Raw genomic sequence first — 18476 nt, forward strand, 5'->3', positions numbered from 1 at the left:
GATATGATATGCTGTTCAAATGTCAATAATTTGATTTTGGTATGTGAGTGATCAGCGTACGAATCACTTTACTTATGCCGAAACTCAGCTTGCAATTCAAAACTTTTTTACGTACTTTAAACCTTAACATTAATGTTCAATTGATAATTAAATGCTTTAGTACATGTATCAAACTCTGAAATCAGATATTCTCCATACGAGCTTTTGTTGCATGTGTCTAGATGAATACTGTTTTGACCCCATTAAATACATGACTGCAACCACTAGTGCTTCTGTTCAAATGTGTTGAAGGATATGGATTCTGAACAGTCTGTTTTTGGAGTTCCTCCTGCGTTATTTGACCACGATTCCATATCTTTTTTTCTCACATTGTGCTTTCAGTTTTGTTTAGTAGTATGTTTTGTCTTGCCTTTTTCCCATTGCATATTTTTTCTCTTATCTTATGTAAAGTTATGTTCAATTATATTTATGTTTTAAATCTGAGTATGATATTACATACGAGGACATATTAAAAAGAGATTGCATCAGATTCAATCATCAAATTAAAATCATAATTAAAATCTACCACGAGTAATTGTATACATGCGGTCTCTAATATATGATAAAAAGACATACCCCATGCTATAAGATACAATGTAAGTTTGAAATTTGGTCATTGAAATATGTTTTGCGTGACTCTGTGGGATTAAATAAATCTATTTTGGGAGCATCAGGAACTTGAAGGGATGTTTTCCTTTTAGGTAAGTATTTTTTGTAACATATCAGTATACAGGCAAATGTGACATCGATTTTTTTTTCATGAAATACACTTACACACGAAATTATTGGAAAAATCACACGAAATTCACGTGAACTTCAAGGCTCGATTAACATAAATTTCATGTGAAAGCTGTCACAAATTTTATTTTGTCCATTCGAGTGAAAATCAAATGAAATAATTTTGACTATTTAGTATGTCTGATTTAAATTAGATTGAATGATAATGTGAATGTAACACTCGTGCTTAAAATTTTGTTTTCATGTAAAAATAATTTTTCCCCCGAACAAGAATTGGCAAAATTAAGGGCAGACAAAAGCTTTTTTGCCTAACGGCAGCTACGCGCCTGAACTGGAAACTTGTCTAAAATAAATCTGAATAAACTGAACTGAACAAGAGCTATTGACTGGAAACCCGTCTAAGTGGAAAAAGAAACAAAATGAGCGGGAACATGCTTTAATGATATCAGAGTAAACAGGAGACCTTAACCGAACCGAAATAAAATTGGAACATGTCTCAATAGTAAAAAGAAAAGTTGGAAGCCATCTCTTGGTTGGTATTCCCTGCCAATTAAGAAACATTTTGTAATTATTTTTGGGAACAGTGCACAGTAGAAACGTTTGGTAGCCGTAGAAATGTCGTTAGACAAGTTCATAAGCGTAAAATTAACAATTTTAGAAGAGTTATTTATGAATCGTGTCTGTACATTACTACTTATGGGATTAGTTACCATCAAACTTGATGCTAAATGTTTATTTTAGGATTGAGTTTGGATAAGTCACAGAATCTAGGTAATATATATATTTGTTTTAACATTTCTGCATTTAAAGAATGATTAATTTTATATATTTCAGCTTTGCTGTCAGAAGGTATCTTGAATTTAAACCAGGATTAATATTTCTCCTGCTGAAGTTATTTTGATTAAAAAAGGATTTGTCAGATTTCCGACCGTATCGTGGTCACGTGTTTTTAGACTTGTGTCGACTAGAAATTTACTTGCTCTAGTGTGAGATACTGTTCCAGCAAGAAAACAAACATGGATCTATTTGGAAACCCCGCAGTGCAGTATGATGAACACTACAGAATCGTTCCACAAAATCCACCTGAAATACAATGTAAGTTTATTATTATATTACAATATAAAATCAATTTTACATACGTTGTTTTAGCAACTGATATTCTAGTTACTACAGTGAAACCGCTCCAAACAAAACCTTTGTTTGACTGTACGTTCAGTGAAGACAGCGGTTCGGTTTTCTAAGGTTTAAAATACGTTTAAACTGATACGCAGTGACCTTTAAAAGTGAATGGTTTAGACAGGTTTTCGATTTATTCAACTGTCTGTTTTGACAGGTTTTACTGTATCATAGAATGAAGTAACAATACATTACATTCCCGTTTGTTCTTTTTCAAACATAATTAGTTTAAATAAATTGTTTGTTTCTTTAACATTTATATGTTTAATAGGTTTTTTCAATATTTGCACGCTACCTTCTTGTATTGATATTGGGGTCGTGGGACTTTACTTAATTTGATCTTTTTATGATAGGGGTTAGGACAGATCAATAGAAGGTTTTACGTCTTCAGATTTGAATAGTATTCGATACTAAATTACTCGGTATAGTGTAGTACGATTTATCTACAGTATATTATACGTATAAGATTTTTGTATGCCTTGCAAAACCTTTGCATGGACTCATTTTTTTTTTATATTTAGTGATAATGTTGAGCAGAGAAGATCGCCTTTTAACTAATTATAAATATCAAACATTTTCAGAAATAGATTTCTGTGTGGACGATTTCCCGATTAGGGTTGTTCAATATTGAAGTCAAACAAGTTAGAAAACTGTATCCATAAGTTCACATAGTCAATGCCTGAAGTATACAACGACCAAAAAAAAAAAAAAAAGAAAACCCTATAATTAAGAGTTTAAATGAAACTGGGCCCGGTCCTGAAGTTGTTCATCCACTGATATGGTGAATTTGATTTCCATGTAGAAAAATGGAAGCAGAAAACACCCCATCGATCCTATTAACTAGTTGCCTTGTTTTCATATTTTTGTGTGTTTTCAAGTCGCTACTTTACATTCGCACATAATTATCTATCACTAAACCACCTTATGCTGCAGATAAGTGCCGTAGAACCGTCATTGCTAGCTTAATACGAGATCAAAATTTACATCTGTACCTCACAAATACCATACGCAACTGGTCATGTGTTCTACTTGTGTTTTTTACTTATATGAGAACGGGAAGTTTACATTAAAAATGAAATGATCGGTTTGCATTGAATATCCTATAATATTGCTGAGAATCGCCTAGTCTCTAATTCAGAGGTTGCCAGTTGTTTAATCTAGTTTCTAATCTGGTTCCCTGGTTCCAAAGATCGCTGAAAATTTGAGAGTAACTCGTGGAAGTAAAACATTGCTCGCACTTGTTTTGATTGAAAAACATTCGGGTCATCACGGTTACGAAAAAGTAATCAAGTTAACCAAGATTCTAGCGGAAATAACCCGATTTTAGAGCATATCGTAACTTCCGTTGAAAGCAAGCCAAAAGTCAATGGCATAGAATATTTGACGATTAGCGACGTTGATGACTTCGGTCTTTGATTTGTTTTCAGTACTTATTATGTAACTTGTTCCCCGTGCAGGTCCGGGTGTCAAAAGAATAGGCCTGCAGCAGCGCTATGCTTGTCGTAAAAGGCGACTAAATAGTGCTCAGAAACCTAGCCGGGGGCTATGCGCTCTGCCCACAGAGCAATGGGATGTGTGCCCCAGGTGGTGAATGGGATACCCCTGGCGTGTTACATAATACGGAAAACCTGACTACAAACCTGTTTGGAAAGATGCCACGTTCATTGCACGTTAAAGAACCCTGCTGTGGTATTCGATAGGAGTAGGAACCTTTGCGCTCCGCCACAGGAGGCTAAATTGCCCGACCCTACCCATTCCTCCCTTTTTCTTGTGGCAATCAAAATTTGTCGACCCTTATTATCCTTGTGTCCCATCCTTTTTTTCATTTTATCATCCCTTTCATGTTCATCGCCTGAATATAGCTGAAATATTGCTGCTCGGGCGTTAAACCCCAACAATCAATCAATCAATCCTCAATCGGAACTATTTCTGCTACACTAAAGCATAACCTCGGATGCAGAAAGGAGGATTTCTTCTGGAAATAATTGTCGAAATTGCGTGGCTCATAGTAGTTCTATCCACCAGGTGGGGCGCTATAAAATTTGGTTAGATATCACTAGAGATAAAGAACAATAACTCTGTCAAGAATTTTGGTGGGAAGCGAGGAGCTAAGAAAAAAGTAATGGTAAAAATTGCAACCATATGCCCTATTCTGAATTTGTTATTATTTTTGGAACAAAACCAAACAAACTGAAGTAGAGCGTTATTATTTATGACTTCCATTAAAAAATTCAATGGAAGTACTTAAAATTGGGGTTGATTTAAGATTTTCCCGTCATTACCAAGTCTCAATATGTGTTCCACTATGCCATTGCTGTGACAAGTCCGGCTTGTAGTATCGGACTTTTACAACACATGACTGTCTAATTTACAAAATTATTACTGAATCTTAATTTAAAAACTAACTTTCTTCGTGTTAGTTTTAAATACGTAGATAATTCCAATTGGTTGATTGAATGTGGTTTAACTTCCTACGCGAGTACTTTAGTATTGTTATTAATATAGGAGGAAACGAATTCCCATCGCCTGGTGAATGAAAGACTCCCATTTTAGTCAGTGGTTGATCCAGGGGTGCAGGGGTTGGCACCTTTCCTTTTTTTTAGAAAAAAGTTGTCGTTTTCATGTGTAAAATAGACAAAATAATGGCAAATAATGTCCTTTCACCCCTCCCTTATCTGAGGAACCCCAGCTGGCACCCCTCCTTTTCAAAGTGTCTGGGTCCGCCCCTGTTTTATTCGTAGAGTCTGACATTTTGCAGAGTGTATAAAGAAATGCACTGAAGTCCAATGACTTTTCAATAGTTAATAAGCTTAGTCATTTTGAAATTTGATCAACATTATATACATGTACAATAAGATAGGTATTAAAGCTTTCAAAAATCTGAAAAGCCAACAAGTTTAATATGTCCCAATTGAAATGGTGATTTAATTTTGAAACCATGATGGAAATAGTCAGATTTGTCAATCACCCCGGGTTTAAATACTCTAAATATACCTGGGATACTTGTAAAATCAATACATTTCCACTAGGTGTCGCTAGTGTGTCCTAAGATAAACATCTTCTCTCCTTACAAGTGGTTATTGATATCTACTATTGGTATAGATTTTACTAGTGGTGTACATTTCAAAAATTGTAAATCAGTGAAAATTGTCTTAATTGTGTATTGTTTGGGGTGTTAGACTGAAATAGGAGAACAGTTTGAACTATAACCCATTAAAAAAACCTTTTAAGGTAAGTTATTTTTTTATCTGCTTGACACTTTTAAAATGAACGGTTTACCTTAGCAACGAAATAAATACGATCTCGGAAAGAAGAGCAGTGTGAAACTTGTGAATTTGATTGTTCTATTTTTAATGCAATCGATTTCTGATTTGTTTTGATGAATAAATCATAGAATTAAGTTGATAACTGGTAATAGACTTGCTAATTAACTGAGAGAATTGTCAGGGCTACCTTGGTCGATTTAAAATGCGGCAATTGTTATTTTTATAATTAAATCCTGCTTAGCTCAGATTTTAACTTTTTAATCTTCTAGGGGAATTACATGGTTCAATTAGATTTTCAAAGGGTTTAGATTACTTAAAACACGAAATAATGGTAGGATATGAATACATAGCCGTGGCCTTGGTCTTTGTGGTTTAGGCATAGCACCGTCAAGGCCAAACACTGCATAACATCCGTAGTGTGTACTAGGAGTTTTAATATCATATCGGGTAAGATGATACCTAACAACTACGCTGCTTTTTATTTTAAAAGCTTTAGTTGAATTATAATAAGCCGACCAAAATTCAGTAATGTCAAATTTTCTGATGCTATCGGCGTATTATCTCGTTTAGCTGCATGTGTGTTAGGAAGCTGTGTTGGTTTGTTATTATTTTTTTACATTGTCATTTCCCCATAGAATCCTTAATTTCAGTATAGAGGTACATGTATATTATTATTTCGTTGGTAAAGACATTGTCATCGAAAGACAGTGTTAGAAACTGTCCAAAATGTGCGCTTACAAAATGTAAGTATTGCGGAAATGTCTGCAACTGAGAACTGCTACTGCTTGGTGTTTGTCTGGAGGGGTTTTAATTTTAGTCTTAACTCATTAAGTGAACATTTTTTATTCTCCCATGCCTTTCAATATTCGAATCATTGAGAAAACAATATATTATTTATCAACTGACGCTCGAATGTAAGTCCGATTTACTTGTGATTTCGACCTAACGACAAGCAGGATTACTTAAACAAGCTTGCCCACAACACCAAAGTTGTTTTGACTTGCTATAAACAAATAGATAAATAAAACCAAACACAAGTCGCATTCCTCAGTAAATGAAAATTCACTTTTAATCTTTCCCTTTAAAATTTCACCACAATTTCTATGCTCCATCAAATATCATATTGAATTTCAATTAGACATATCCCGGATACATTACTCCCTGCATGTTGTACTATGTCAGTCGGTAGTAAATGCATGTAATATCAAAAATCAGTCTATAGCTTTACTTTTCCGTCATGTAAATGTTGGTGTATTTCTCGATCGTGTTCTTGTACGAACAATCTAATTAAAATTAGGGTTACATGTAGTATTCAGTTACTGCAAAACTCCATTCTACTTTCCCAGAAACTGAATCCACTTCAGTCGCTAATGGCTCTTTGTGTAGATCTTACAGTTCAGTTTTCATTCAAAATTAAAAAAATCTAGCCATTAATATCAGGCTACTGTAAAGCTAGCCATCAATATCAGCTGCAGTAAAGCTAGCCATCAATGTCAGACCGCAGTAAAGCTAGCCATGAATATCAGGCCGCAGTAAAGCTAGCCATCAATGTCAGACCGCAGTAAAGCTAGCCATCAATGTCAGACCGCAGTAAAGCTAGACATCAATATCAGGCCATAGTAAAGCTAGCCATGAATATCAGGCCGCAGTAAAGCTAGCCATGAATATCAGGCCGCAGTAAAGCTAGCCATGAATATCAGGCCGCAGTTAAGCTAGCCACCAAGTGACTTACATGATAACCGACCAATGTCTTTTTACGTTGTTAGACTCTTAATACTATGGATTCATTCCGATGATTTTCTATTTTCAGGGATAATGCCAAAAGGAGAAAGATCCGGACCTCCGGTTTGTATTTGTTGATTTTTAAGTCTTATTCTAATTTGCATGAATGAAAGAGCTATATATGCGTTCATAATGGTAAATAGTGATACTGCTTGACATATACATAAGAACCAATATCATATATAGTCAATAAGGGCCAGAAATAGTTTTAGAAGTTTTACAGAGCTCAAAGAGAGTTTTTTTTTATATTTTGTATTGGAATCTCTATATGTATTGTATTCGCTCAAAACGATTTCGTGATTTCAATGTGAAACCCATATCCGTTTCCTTCAAACATAAATGGTATTTTGAACAACTTGAATTGAAACTCTTAAAGGTCTTGCATAAACAAACAATCCCGACACAATGCTATATATTTTACCATTGACTCCTCGTTGAAACTTTTAAAGTATGTTTGAAGAGCAATCACTATATACCATGTTATGCAATAAAAGATACCATTGTACTGTGTTAGTAGTTTAAATGATACATATCTGTATAAATCATGTGATACAAGTGTAACTTATATATAATAAGTTAAAACGTCTAGATAGACCAGTGTGTGGAATGTTTTCGTGACATGCATAACCCCAAGCTTCAATCGGCTAAATGCTTGTTTAAACTGATAGATGTAATTTGAAACAAACACAATTGTTTTAATGGCATTTTTAGTAATTACTGTTTCAAACATTCTGAGTTCTTTAAATTAGTGCTGAGATAAGCGTAATTCTCGAAAATTGCTTGACCGTGAAATTGTGACAATGTCCAAAGTAATATTTCACAGATTGTGGGATACTAGTACAATGTACGCATTTTTAACTTGAAAACACACACTTTTTTCGCAGTAATACCTCTTAAACTTTGATTCATACCACACTGACTGTAATGACACATTCCATTATGTCGTATGAAATCCAGGGAGATTTTCAAGAAGTCAGGAATTTCTTTTCCGAATTTTATTATTAATCTTTTTTTAAAAAAAAGAATCAATGCAAAACACGCATGCTAGGTACTAGAAATAATTATGTGCGTAACATTAAGTGTTGTTAAGTAAAGAGTACAATACAGTCATGATCAATGCTGATGTTTATTGCAAAGATTTATTGGCAGTTTTTTTATGTTGATAAATATAATTGGCAATAATAATACTTCTCAACCTGATGAGTTTTCACAAAATCCGTCAGGCAACATACAGAATGCTTCAAACAATACAGAATAAGCTGGTCAATACAGAATAAGTCGGTCAATATAGAATGAGTCGTTCAATACTAAATAAGTCGGCCGATAGAAAATACCATGGTCAGTATGGAATAAATCGGCCAATAAAGAATATCACGACTATTATTACGATTATTATGTTTTCCAAACATCAGTTTTGTTTTCCGGTCAGCTGTATGGACCGCCGACTACACCTCGGGTCAATACTATACAGTTATTAAATGGGTTGGATGCAATAGACCAGAATATTTGTCCTGAGGTACTGAGAATGATCAAGTGTTCTATTGCACTTGATCATTCTCAGTACCAAAGGACAAATGTTCTGGTCTATTGCATCCAACCCATTTAATAACTGTTTTATGACCTAATTTGTCTATGAGATATAATAAAGAATGGAAATGGGGAATATGTCAAAGAGACAACCATTCGACCAGGAATAGGAAATTGACCGCTCCATGTTTACAAATTGGCAGACGAGAGTCACATCTACGTTTTTACACACGAGTTTTTTGTGTGTAAATTCCAATTCAATGAAGCGCTTAAAAACGTTCAACCAATCAAAAGGCTTAGATAAAGGTCGTTATGGGGTCAGTGCAATATACTCCTTAAGAAGACTAGTGCACCGTGCAATAGTACATCGACATTGCAATAGATGGTCCTGTCCTGAATAAATTTTGAAAACAGAGAAAAATATGTGTATATTTAATAAACGATATAAACCTTATAATTCGGTAATAAAAGAAATTATGGTTAAAACAATGCCAATATGTTGCATATATGTTACTAAAACGGGTAGTAATAGTATGATATATTTTGTTACAGAGTGGGGAGCCTGAAGTGTATGTGTTGATGAGGTTTAAATCAGATGTAAAGGAGAGAGTCAGAACGGCCTGCTATCTGGAGAAGAAGGTCATCGAAAACTATGGAGGCCGGGTCGTTGGCATCAGTGATGGAGTAGGAATATCTTTTTTTTTTAAAATAGAACCCAGATTTAAATAATGAGACAAATTAAAAACAAAAAAACAAAGCGGCAATACAACAGTCTAATATTTAAAATCAGTAAAATTTGTATCACACCAGTAATAAAAATAATACAATATATAAAATGATGATTGTTTATTTAAAGGAACATAAAGTAAGTTTCTGAATCTCAAAACATTTATTAGACAGTAAAAGACTCAATAATAATCTTAATTCGGATGCAAGCACTTTCCAATCTTTATGTATATTCACCAGTCTCATCCGAAATTATTTTCTAACCACTCACCAGTTGGAAAATCGAAACATCCAAAATCTGAAAACTCATGGATTTGAAGAAAATTTCAATTGTTTTTTTTTAATCAAAGGCTAACCAAGAACAGACTCGCATGTGATAAAAGTCTCACATCATAGAAGAACACAGAGATCATTAATCAATTTTTCAAAAAAAAAAAACAAAAACAAAACAAAACAAAAAAAAAAACAAAACACAAAAAAAAAAACAAAAAAACAAAAACAAAAAACAAACAAAATGTTTACAACAACTTGTATTATTATTTCTATTCACAAAGGTTGCCATATATGAAGGTAATTGCTGGGATGCTCAAATGAGTGTATTGTTATTACACTTCCCTTCTAAAACCAGAGCAGAACAGTGGTTGTTCAGTGATAGAAAATTCAGGGACAAAGAATGGCCTCTACCAGCCTCTAGTCTAGAAATTGTCATAATGCCACTGCTGTACAAACCTCCTAAAAGTAAGTTCTAGATTATGACATTGAATTATGATTGTCATACTTCGTGTCCGTCTGTCTGTGCATTTGTATGGTTATGTTCTTAAGAATTACCTGATTTCTTTAAATTTATTGTTCAGTTACAATCACTATCATACCAAAATAAAGTTCTAATAGTGGATTATAAAGTCTTAATTATTTCGTATATCTGGAACAAACAAGAGATAGAGTGCATGCATTGTCCACTATAGAAGATAAATTGAAGTCTATCTGAAGAGTTGTTGATACGGATTTGTTAACGAGTTGTTATGCAACTGTTCGTTTTGGAATTCTAAAAAAAAATCTATATAGAAATAAAAGAAATGTTGCGGGAATTACACAATTTAGAATGCCTTAATAGTACACGAACCATAAAAGACAAATTGAGATACTTCAACTGAGACTTAAAATTCTTTGAATAAGTCTATTAAGTTCTTAACGACAGACAAAACATTCTGTGAATATTTGAAATTATTTATGATTGATATTCCCTTTCCAGCCGCCTTAACCTTCCAGCTGATAGAATTACGCGATTTTATGGATGAAAAGTTTCAAAATCAATACGTAGAAAAAGTTGCCCCTATTATGGACAAATTTAAAATCAAACATGGTGTTGTTGCTACGTATGACGTCACCGGAAACAGGAATAGTTGGATAGGACCTAAAACCTACTGTTTACTCAATGCTTACGAGTCTGAAACTAACCTGGATGCTTTCTATTACTCCGGTACGTATCATATTTAATTATGTCACATTTCTCGCTAGATTTAAACTGCAAAGACGCTATGGCGGATCCAGGATTTCAGGACAGAGTGGCGCACCAATAAAAGATTGAGCTAAGCGAGGCTAGACAAATTTAGGGGGTACAACTTGTGAAATAAAAAAAATATTTCATGCAAACAAAATCCAAATTTTAGCGGGTAGGGCGTATCTTTCCTTGGATCTGCGCCTAGACACGAAATTAGCATACTGGTAACGTTTTTATGACTTCAGGTGCGTTTTACCGTCATGCCGTTCCGTGGCGGCGATTCCAATTTGAAAAAAAAACTTATAATGTGTATCTTCACTTTAAATAGGGGAGTATCATTAACTGTATTTGGAAATAAATAAAATAAAAGAAGGGATTTTTATGGATATGTTTTTCAACATTTTGTTTTTCTTCTTACAGATGAGTACGGACCACATAAGGGATACAGGCAATCTGTATGTAGGACAGATAACGTCGTATTCACGCTCGACCCATGTCTCAAAGCACCAAAAAGTTAGGACATTCTAAATGTAGCCAATTTTACCAGTTAGAGTTATCTTAATACATTATCATTGTCTTCAGTCGCGTTAGAAGAAATAACTCTTTTTATCTTATATCCTTAAAACCGAAGAAAAAATATTTTGTTTTATCTACACAAAATTCCTCACTGCATGTACATTCAATTGATTATGTGTAGGAATAAGTAATAAAAACAGTTTTTGCCATACATGCATAAATAGAAATATCCGTCCATAGCAGCAGATGTCGTCCCTGTTTCTTTTCCATTTTCGGTTAAGAAAGAAGGCATGAACTGCGCATGATTACACTTATTGTATCAAATATATTTTTGCCTTGTAAAAAGGTATTGTAAAGTTGATCCCGTCCGTTTTTCAATCCGTCTGTTCATCTGCTTGACTAATACAACCATTTAAGTTGTTAATATCAATTTGTACTCAAACTCGTAAGACACCACAGAGAAAAATGGTTACCATAGTTACATTGTCTTTCAATAAAATGACGCTATTAACGAACAGTTTTTTTTTTAATTTTGGTTTCTACTCGAAAATGATATTTTTTCTGTATATTGTATAGTTAGTTGCTAGTTTTTTCTGCAATACTAGATTATCAGAAATTCCAAGCAGGGTTATTACAGAATTGCCATTAATCTGTGATATGCATTATTTTTTAACATATTTTGCAATATGTAATTATTCTCATTGTACTGTTTGATCATATTGTTAATGTTATCATCTTACTATTATTATGTAGCTGTAGATTAAAGTATTTTGTACATGTAGATTTTTTATATCCCCTGTTGATGAATCTGTTCAGTGGCTATTCCACTCCCCCCTAGGGATTATATAGTGATAGGGATGTCTGTTCTCATTTTATTGGTTATGGTATTGTATTTTAATGAAACATTCAACAGAATATTATTTGTGTACATCTTATATCAGATTTTTACCTCGTGTTGTATGGGGGTTGAACTCAAGTCATATTCAAGTGCTCTGGACTAATGATCAGTTCCTGGTCCTTGCAAGACACCCGGCGTGCTGCTCGATGAAGGCCAAAGAGGATGGAAAAATGTAGTTCATTAGTCATTCTGGAAACATAATATGTATTTAAGTGTTATTTTCATCTTCCGTTTCAAGAACGCGCCATTATTACACACCCATTTTTTGACGGAAGGATACTTGTACATGTTTGTCACTGTTGTTATTGAACACGTCGGAAGATGATACAGTGGGATATTGATAAGACATAATTTCCTCTGTAGTAACTTTCGTTTTTCAATGTTTTCCGATTTTTATTGCGATTCATTGGACTTGAGACATCGGAAAAGGGTGACAGGCTTATCATATACATCAGTGCTTCAGTTCGTTTAGTTGGAAGATGTCTGCACATGCTTTTGAATTTTATATTTATTAGTATTAATGTGTTACATGACCATAATGAGATGTAAATATTTGTATATTTGTCCTTTTAAAATCAAAAGGAGGGTGAAGTCATTCGCTGATGAAGCGACTTTTTCTGGAATATAGACGATTTACTCATTCCATGATCAGTTTCATTTATATGAACGTCGATATTCTTAAAATTAAGTTCGGTTGTAATTCATAGAAAGGATATGCACATACAATACGTGCTCTGAGCGTACTTAACGCCCTTTAAAGGCTAGTAATGCATGGATTAACTCCCCTTGTATAGTGTTTCGATATTTTGTAAGTTATCAAAGACAAATAATTCGCCAACGAAAAGTAGTAGTTTTAATCCACCACTGTGTAATATGAGTTATTGTGTTGAGTGGATGTCTTTTGAATTAGCAATAAGGCCATTTTATCGTCTTGATCATTAATTTAAATTATATAATGAAATCATTTATTCAAAAAACAATTGCATATACTTATAAATATACAGATCCCTGCTTCAATGAATTCTAGATGAAAAAAATAATATACACATATACTCATAGGACTTCGTTTACAATCAAAAAGGGTAGCGATTTGTGCAAATGTAAAAGAATTAAGAAGTAAAGATACTGTCGGTGATATATTCTTGCGACCTATAAGAAAATACAGGTCTTTATTTCATATATTCAAGCACAAATACGTTGTATAAAATAGTAGATATAGCCTTTGTTTTACATGCACCATGAAATAACAGCAATCAAATAAGGTTTCAAAACAAGATGGGCTGTAACAAACGTTTTAGAACGTAAGAGCATTATAGCTATTTTAGTTCACAGTTTCTCATGGCGCAACCAATACGTTCAGTCACAAACTTCATAATTTCGTCGAAAATATATTTCAAAACTTTCATAACTACGACGAAAAGAGGCGCTCTAATTCACCTAAAACAATTTGTTGTGACGTTTCTAACAAACACGAAAGTGGATAGTTACATAGCATTAATTTACTTGTGTTACACATGTTACACAATTAACAAGGAATTCATTTAGATACCAGCAGACGACAGTATCTTACAGCCATAAGAACAACAGTAATAGTACAACTAAAGGAATTCATTTAGATACCAACAGACGACAGAATCGCACAGCCATAAAAACAACAGTAATAGTACAACTAAAGGAATTCATTTAGATACCAGCAGACGACAGAATCTTACAGCCATAAGAACAACAGAAATAGTACAACTAAAGGAATTCATTTAGATACCAGCAGACGACAGAATCTTACAGCCATAAGAACAACAGTAAAAGTACAACTAAATCCACGAGAGAAAGTTTAAAGGAACATATCAGTTAAACGAAAGTTAAAAAAAACGTAACAGTTCAATTTTTATGAAGTAAAAAAAAAACATAAATACATAATGACAAATGTATAGGAGTAATAAAAATCCTGAGACTAACTAATTTTTTTTAGACATTTTACTCTTGAACGAAAGCATTCCTGTAAAACTTATAAAATGCTAACCTATAAAGCGTTATAGTGTATCAGCGGGTAGATGTTTGGCATCTACAAGTAATTTTCTACAAATGAAAAAAAGTCTTTTAATACCTCACATTTGAAACAAATACTCAAAGACTACATGTAAAATAATCGCAATATCTTCATTTCAACATAAAGCAAAGATCACAATAGAAGTATAATTCACAGATAAAATGTAAAATATTATTCAAATATCACATGAAAAATGTATTTTTAAAAATCAAATGTAAGATAAGTTTGATATAAAAAAAAATAAAAATAAAAGTACATCTTAAAGATCACAGTCAGAAAAAGTTGTAGATCACATGTATCACAGGTCTATCAGATCACAGTCATACTTTATAGAATCTCTCTGTTGTTTTATACAAAATCTCCAAGCTGGAATATCACTGTGGTTTGTCGTCCAGATCGTGTAATCCCTCTTAGTTCCCTCTTTATTCTTTCAACTCGTTCTAGAGAAAATACAATATCAAATATCAAATATTAATATCCATATCAAAATACCACTGAAAATAAAACAGAAAAAAAAATGAAATTGATCTTTGTTATCGTAAACAATTTATGTTTTCAAATCCTCTTTGATGACCACGAGTATGTCATATTGATCACTATAAAGTTTTATAGAACATTTTCCCCAAAACCTAGTGCGACCATGGTCTTAACTCTTAGTTTGATCAAGTGCCAGTTTCAAATATTAGAAACAGACTCCATTTGTCAGCTATTGCTATACTCTAAACGGACGACGGGCAGGGCAGCGAATGTCTTGGAAGAACTAGATATTGCTTTCCTTTCGGAGCACATGTTTCAATCCCAGTTTTTAGTGGTTATGTTATTGCATCAATTTTAGTTGTTATACACTTTGTTCCCGATATAATTTTATCCATGGACCCTCAACCCTTCGTTTATACTTTTTGTTGGTAAAACTGTCTTTTTTTAAAGGTAAGGACCTACCATCGGTAACATAGTCCATTGCTTGGTTAATTGAATTGAATCTATGTATTGATACAAAGCTTCTTGGCGACACAATCAATCTTCTTTGCTTTACATCTTCTGTCCATACAACGAATGGATCACAACCCTTGAAGTTACTGTCTTTCCTCAGAATATCATCTATCGGTTCCCTGACATATCTGTTGAGTCCCTCTTTATCCACAACATCTTGGTACTCAGTTAAAACAAAGGTGTTGTGGTCAACATCTGAAACATGTAACACAGTAAGTTGTCAATAATAAAACTAAAATACTTGATACATGAATCGTTTTAAAAAAAATCTGGAAAAAGTCATATAGAAACACATCAAAGATAATATCTTCTACAACATAAACAGATTGGAAAATCTTTAAATTGCTGAAGGTCTAGAACAAAAAAGATCCATATTTATTTTGCATGCACTTCAATTGCTATGGAAAAAAAGTAAATATCATTTCTAGCACTGAGAGGATGTACTGGCAGTGTTCTTCCCCTTTTCCAATTGGTCAAATAATGTAACAGCAATATAATTGAAATTAAATTTATTAATTGCTCCATTCATTCACTGAATCACTTCATTCTACATTCTGTTTATGCAGATGACCCTGTTAGAACCTTCGGTTTTTCCCTTTGATTAATGCTTTCAAATAATGAAATGAAATCTGATTGGTTGATCAAAAAGGTCATCAGAACAGAAAATAGAATGGAGTGTTGTTAGGTCCTACATGCAGTGACTGTATGGAACAATTGATAGGTCTAATTCTAAGTAGTTTGATGTAACAGTTGAACAATTCTACAAGAGGTCATGCAAAAATATATTTGCTAGAAATAATTTCAATCACTATTCCATTCCTAACACACTAGTACCAGTTTTATATTTTACCTTTAAAGAATAAGGAATGCCTAAGTTTTGTTTTCATTCACCAGTTCATATGCATGCTTAAATGTAAATATTTCGGTTACAAACTCACCATTTGAGGGTAGGTAATTGATTGGTACAATGAGCATGTCGACTCCATTGTGATCAGGGAACTGTGCATTTTGAAAATCTTTGTCATAATCAATCCACTTCCTTGCCTGTTCAACAGAAGGAAACCACAAGCAAACCATCATATAATCGGTGGAATATTCCTTTCCCTTGTTTCTTGGAGCCTGATCATAGAAAACGTCTCCTCTTTTTCGAATTGGCTGTGTAATATTCCAGTTTGTGAAATCATCCAGCACTGAAATCTATAATTCATAGATATTTTAACAAGGTTCCATTCTAAAAGAAAGTCCAGTGAAGATAGTCTGTCCAATATGGTAGCAATTTAAGGAGGAAGACCCAAGGTAAGGGACACAACTCTTATAAATCATTGAAACGTATGTATTTAATGTTTTACATCAATCTCATGTAAGCATCAAGGTAAGTTGGATTGATTTCATTCTGTGTTAATTGAAAGCTTGATAGGCTTTGGTGAAATTGAATATGATACAAACATATCTCTGATTTCAAAACCTGTGTCCCTTACCCTAGGCCTACCCCCCTTAAACTACATAAAATGATATAACATACTCTACTCTGAAAAAAATGTCAATAGTAAGTTTTCTAGTTTTATAATTAACGTTACGAACAGTTTTCGGAATCAGTGTTGCGAATAGACTTGAAGGTGAATGTGAGTTAATATTAAAAGTTTAAGGAAAGGCTTTGACTTCTTGAAGCACTTGAAAAATTATAACTGATTCTGGTATAGAAACAAGTGCCTTCACAACTAAATGTTAACATATACAGATGTTTTCTAATTCTTTTGTTCACTGGTCGTATTAATTAATAAAACATAAAGCATTTTCATGGAAAGTCGATACATTTTTTTGGCTATACCTCAACCAACTTTATTGCTGTAGCTGGAGTATAGGGTAAATGGTACATTTTATAAGCAGTTTATAACACTCTAAAAGTAAACTAAGCCTTATCACTTTTGATATCGACACGCTTTTCATCTTAAAATCGATAGGAGATTAAATTATTGTCATACCTTGTTGTTGAGAGCAATTCCCTTAAGAACTCCAGACAAGTGTAATACACTTTTGTGTTTCTGGAAAGATGTCTTTATTTCGTGGAAATTGTTTTTGTTGGCTCTGATGAATAAATAAGCTCCACTCTCAGTAGGATCAGGCTACAAAACACAATTAAAACAATAAAGTCAACCCTTTTTTCGACGCAGTCGGTATAGTTTCGCTTTTTAACCTCTGACTTTAAACGCTCTTCAATGGAAACGCAAGTTACCTGATCGCAATTCTATTTCCCGATTGGCCAAATACTGATAACTTATGGGCGTTCGAAAAAAAACTGTAAACATACAAGAGAAACTGTCCTGTGGTCTAAGCAGTAAGACTAAGGCCATATTTTATTTGCAGTATGTCAGCAGGTCAATGTAACATATGAGGTAGTGGATTTTCATATCCGGATAGGTGCTGTACGTTTTTCTGTGTTTGTACAATTTTATTTCGTGGTGTTGTGCTATTTCTTCTTTGCCTGTTACATGTTTTTAGTATCCTTATAGTGTTTCAGAGAAAAGGGATCGATTCCACCATTTATACATGCTCTATTGTTCTTTTCTTTCACATCATATATGCATATTTTACATAGGATATAGTTACTCACCCTTTGAATGTTGTGCTTGTAGTCACGCTGTAAATATATATATAAACATATTGACATGACTTTTGAATTATTTTCGCAGCTAGTGCACCTATATTTTTTATGTTATTATTTACATCATTTTTCATTTATTTAGATCAATTTGCTTAAGAAAAATCTTTTGGAGTAATGGTGGCATGGACTTGTTATGCAATACCAATTGTTGTGATTTTGCGGGCTCTATTTCACAAATTAATCCTTTTACTTATCATAAAATTTAATACACATTTTGTGTATAAATGAATCAGACTTCCGTTTTTTGAAAAATCGATAGTTGCAATAGTAACTACGATAATACTATTTCAATTGTTCCAATCACAACGATGACACAAATCCATTAAGCCTAATAAGATTTTCTTTCATGAATAAACAATGTTTAGAAAATTATTTTGGACTTAAAGTGAAATGTGTTTGGTACGACCAGAAGATGCAATTGAAAATACATTTCACTTAACTTTTTTTGGAAAGAAGAAAGATAACAACGAACAACATATTTCGATGTAAAATGTTTCAACAAAAAGTAAATTTTATTTACAGGTACAAAATATATATGTTATCACTAATGTAAGCCAGTGCAAACATGAAAAGTATCAATATTAGTCATTATCAAATATAGTATGGTG

At 33.3% G+C, this 18476-nt stretch overlaps 2 protein-coding genes across 30 annotated transcripts in view; one reads left to right on the top strand and one right to left on the bottom strand.

The window, feature by feature from the left end:
* The first annotated feature begins 593 nt into the window (after positions 1-593).
* On the top strand, positions 594-12052 carry LOC148616568 (uncharacterized). 3 transcript variants are annotated; one of them, XM_088583767.1, is made up of 7 exons: positions 594-740; positions 1612-1872; positions 7030-7064; positions 9081-9212; positions 9809-9992; positions 10507-10734; positions 11176-12052. In XM_088583767.1, the coding sequence occupies exons 2-7, from the start codon at positions 1794-1796 to the stop codon at positions 11271-11273; spliced, it is 756 nt and encodes a 251-aa protein (XP_088439893.1). In that variant the 5' UTR covers positions 594-740; positions 1612-1793; the 3' UTR covers positions 11274-12052. The 3 variants fall into 3 exon arrangements, with proteins under 3 accessions (XP_088439893.1, XP_088439894.1, XP_088439895.1); XM_088583768.1 differs by lacking the exons at positions 594-740; positions 1612-1872 and adding an exon at positions 4977-5184; XM_088583769.1 differs by lacking the exons at positions 594-740; positions 1612-1872 and adding an exon at positions 5551-5666.
* A 1065-nt stretch (positions 12053-13117) lies between these two features.
* LOC148616569 (uncharacterized) overlaps positions 13118-18476 on the bottom strand; it is a 31384-nt gene continuing 26025 nt past the window's right edge. For all 27 annotated transcript variants that reach the window (XM_088583739.1, XM_088583737.1, XM_088583743.1 and 24 more), the window contains 5 exons: positions 17818-17844; positions 17189-17329; positions 16145-16403; positions 15156-15401; positions 13118-14656 (listed from right to left, as the gene is read on the bottom strand). In XM_088583739.1, coding sequence (XP_088439865.1) covers positions 14565-14656; positions 15156-15401; positions 16145-16403; positions 17189-17329; positions 17818-17844 — 765 coding nt within the window. In that variant the 3' untranslated portion in view covers positions 13118-14564. The remainder of the gene's footprint in view (positions 14657-15155; positions 15402-16144; positions 16404-17188; positions 17330-17817; positions 17845-18476) is intronic.

This window comes from Perna viridis, chromosome 5 (genome assembly GCF_037379345.1).
Source record: "Perna viridis isolate PV_CMFRI_1.1 ecotype Kerala chromosome 5, ASM3737934v1, whole genome shotgun sequence".
Classification (NCBI taxonomy): Eukaryota; Metazoa; Mollusca; class Bivalvia; order Mytilida; family Mytilidae; genus Perna; species Perna viridis.

What these genes read in the sequence shown, in the direction of transcription:
- LOC148616568 (XM_088583767.1), top strand. Translation starts at nt 1,794, where the DNA reads ATGGATCTATTTGGAAACCCCGCAGTGCAGTATGATGAACACTACAGA. An exon ending in GAGAAAGATCCGGACCTCCG is followed by an intron (nt 7,065 to 9,080) that starts GTTTGTATTTGT and finishes ATTTTGTTACAG; the next exon opens with AGTGGGGAGCCTGAAGTGTA. An exon ending in GGATGCTTTCTATTACTCCG is followed by an intron (nt 10,735 to 11,175) that starts GTACGTATCATA and finishes TTCTTCTTACAG; the next exon opens with ATGAGTACGGACCACATAAG.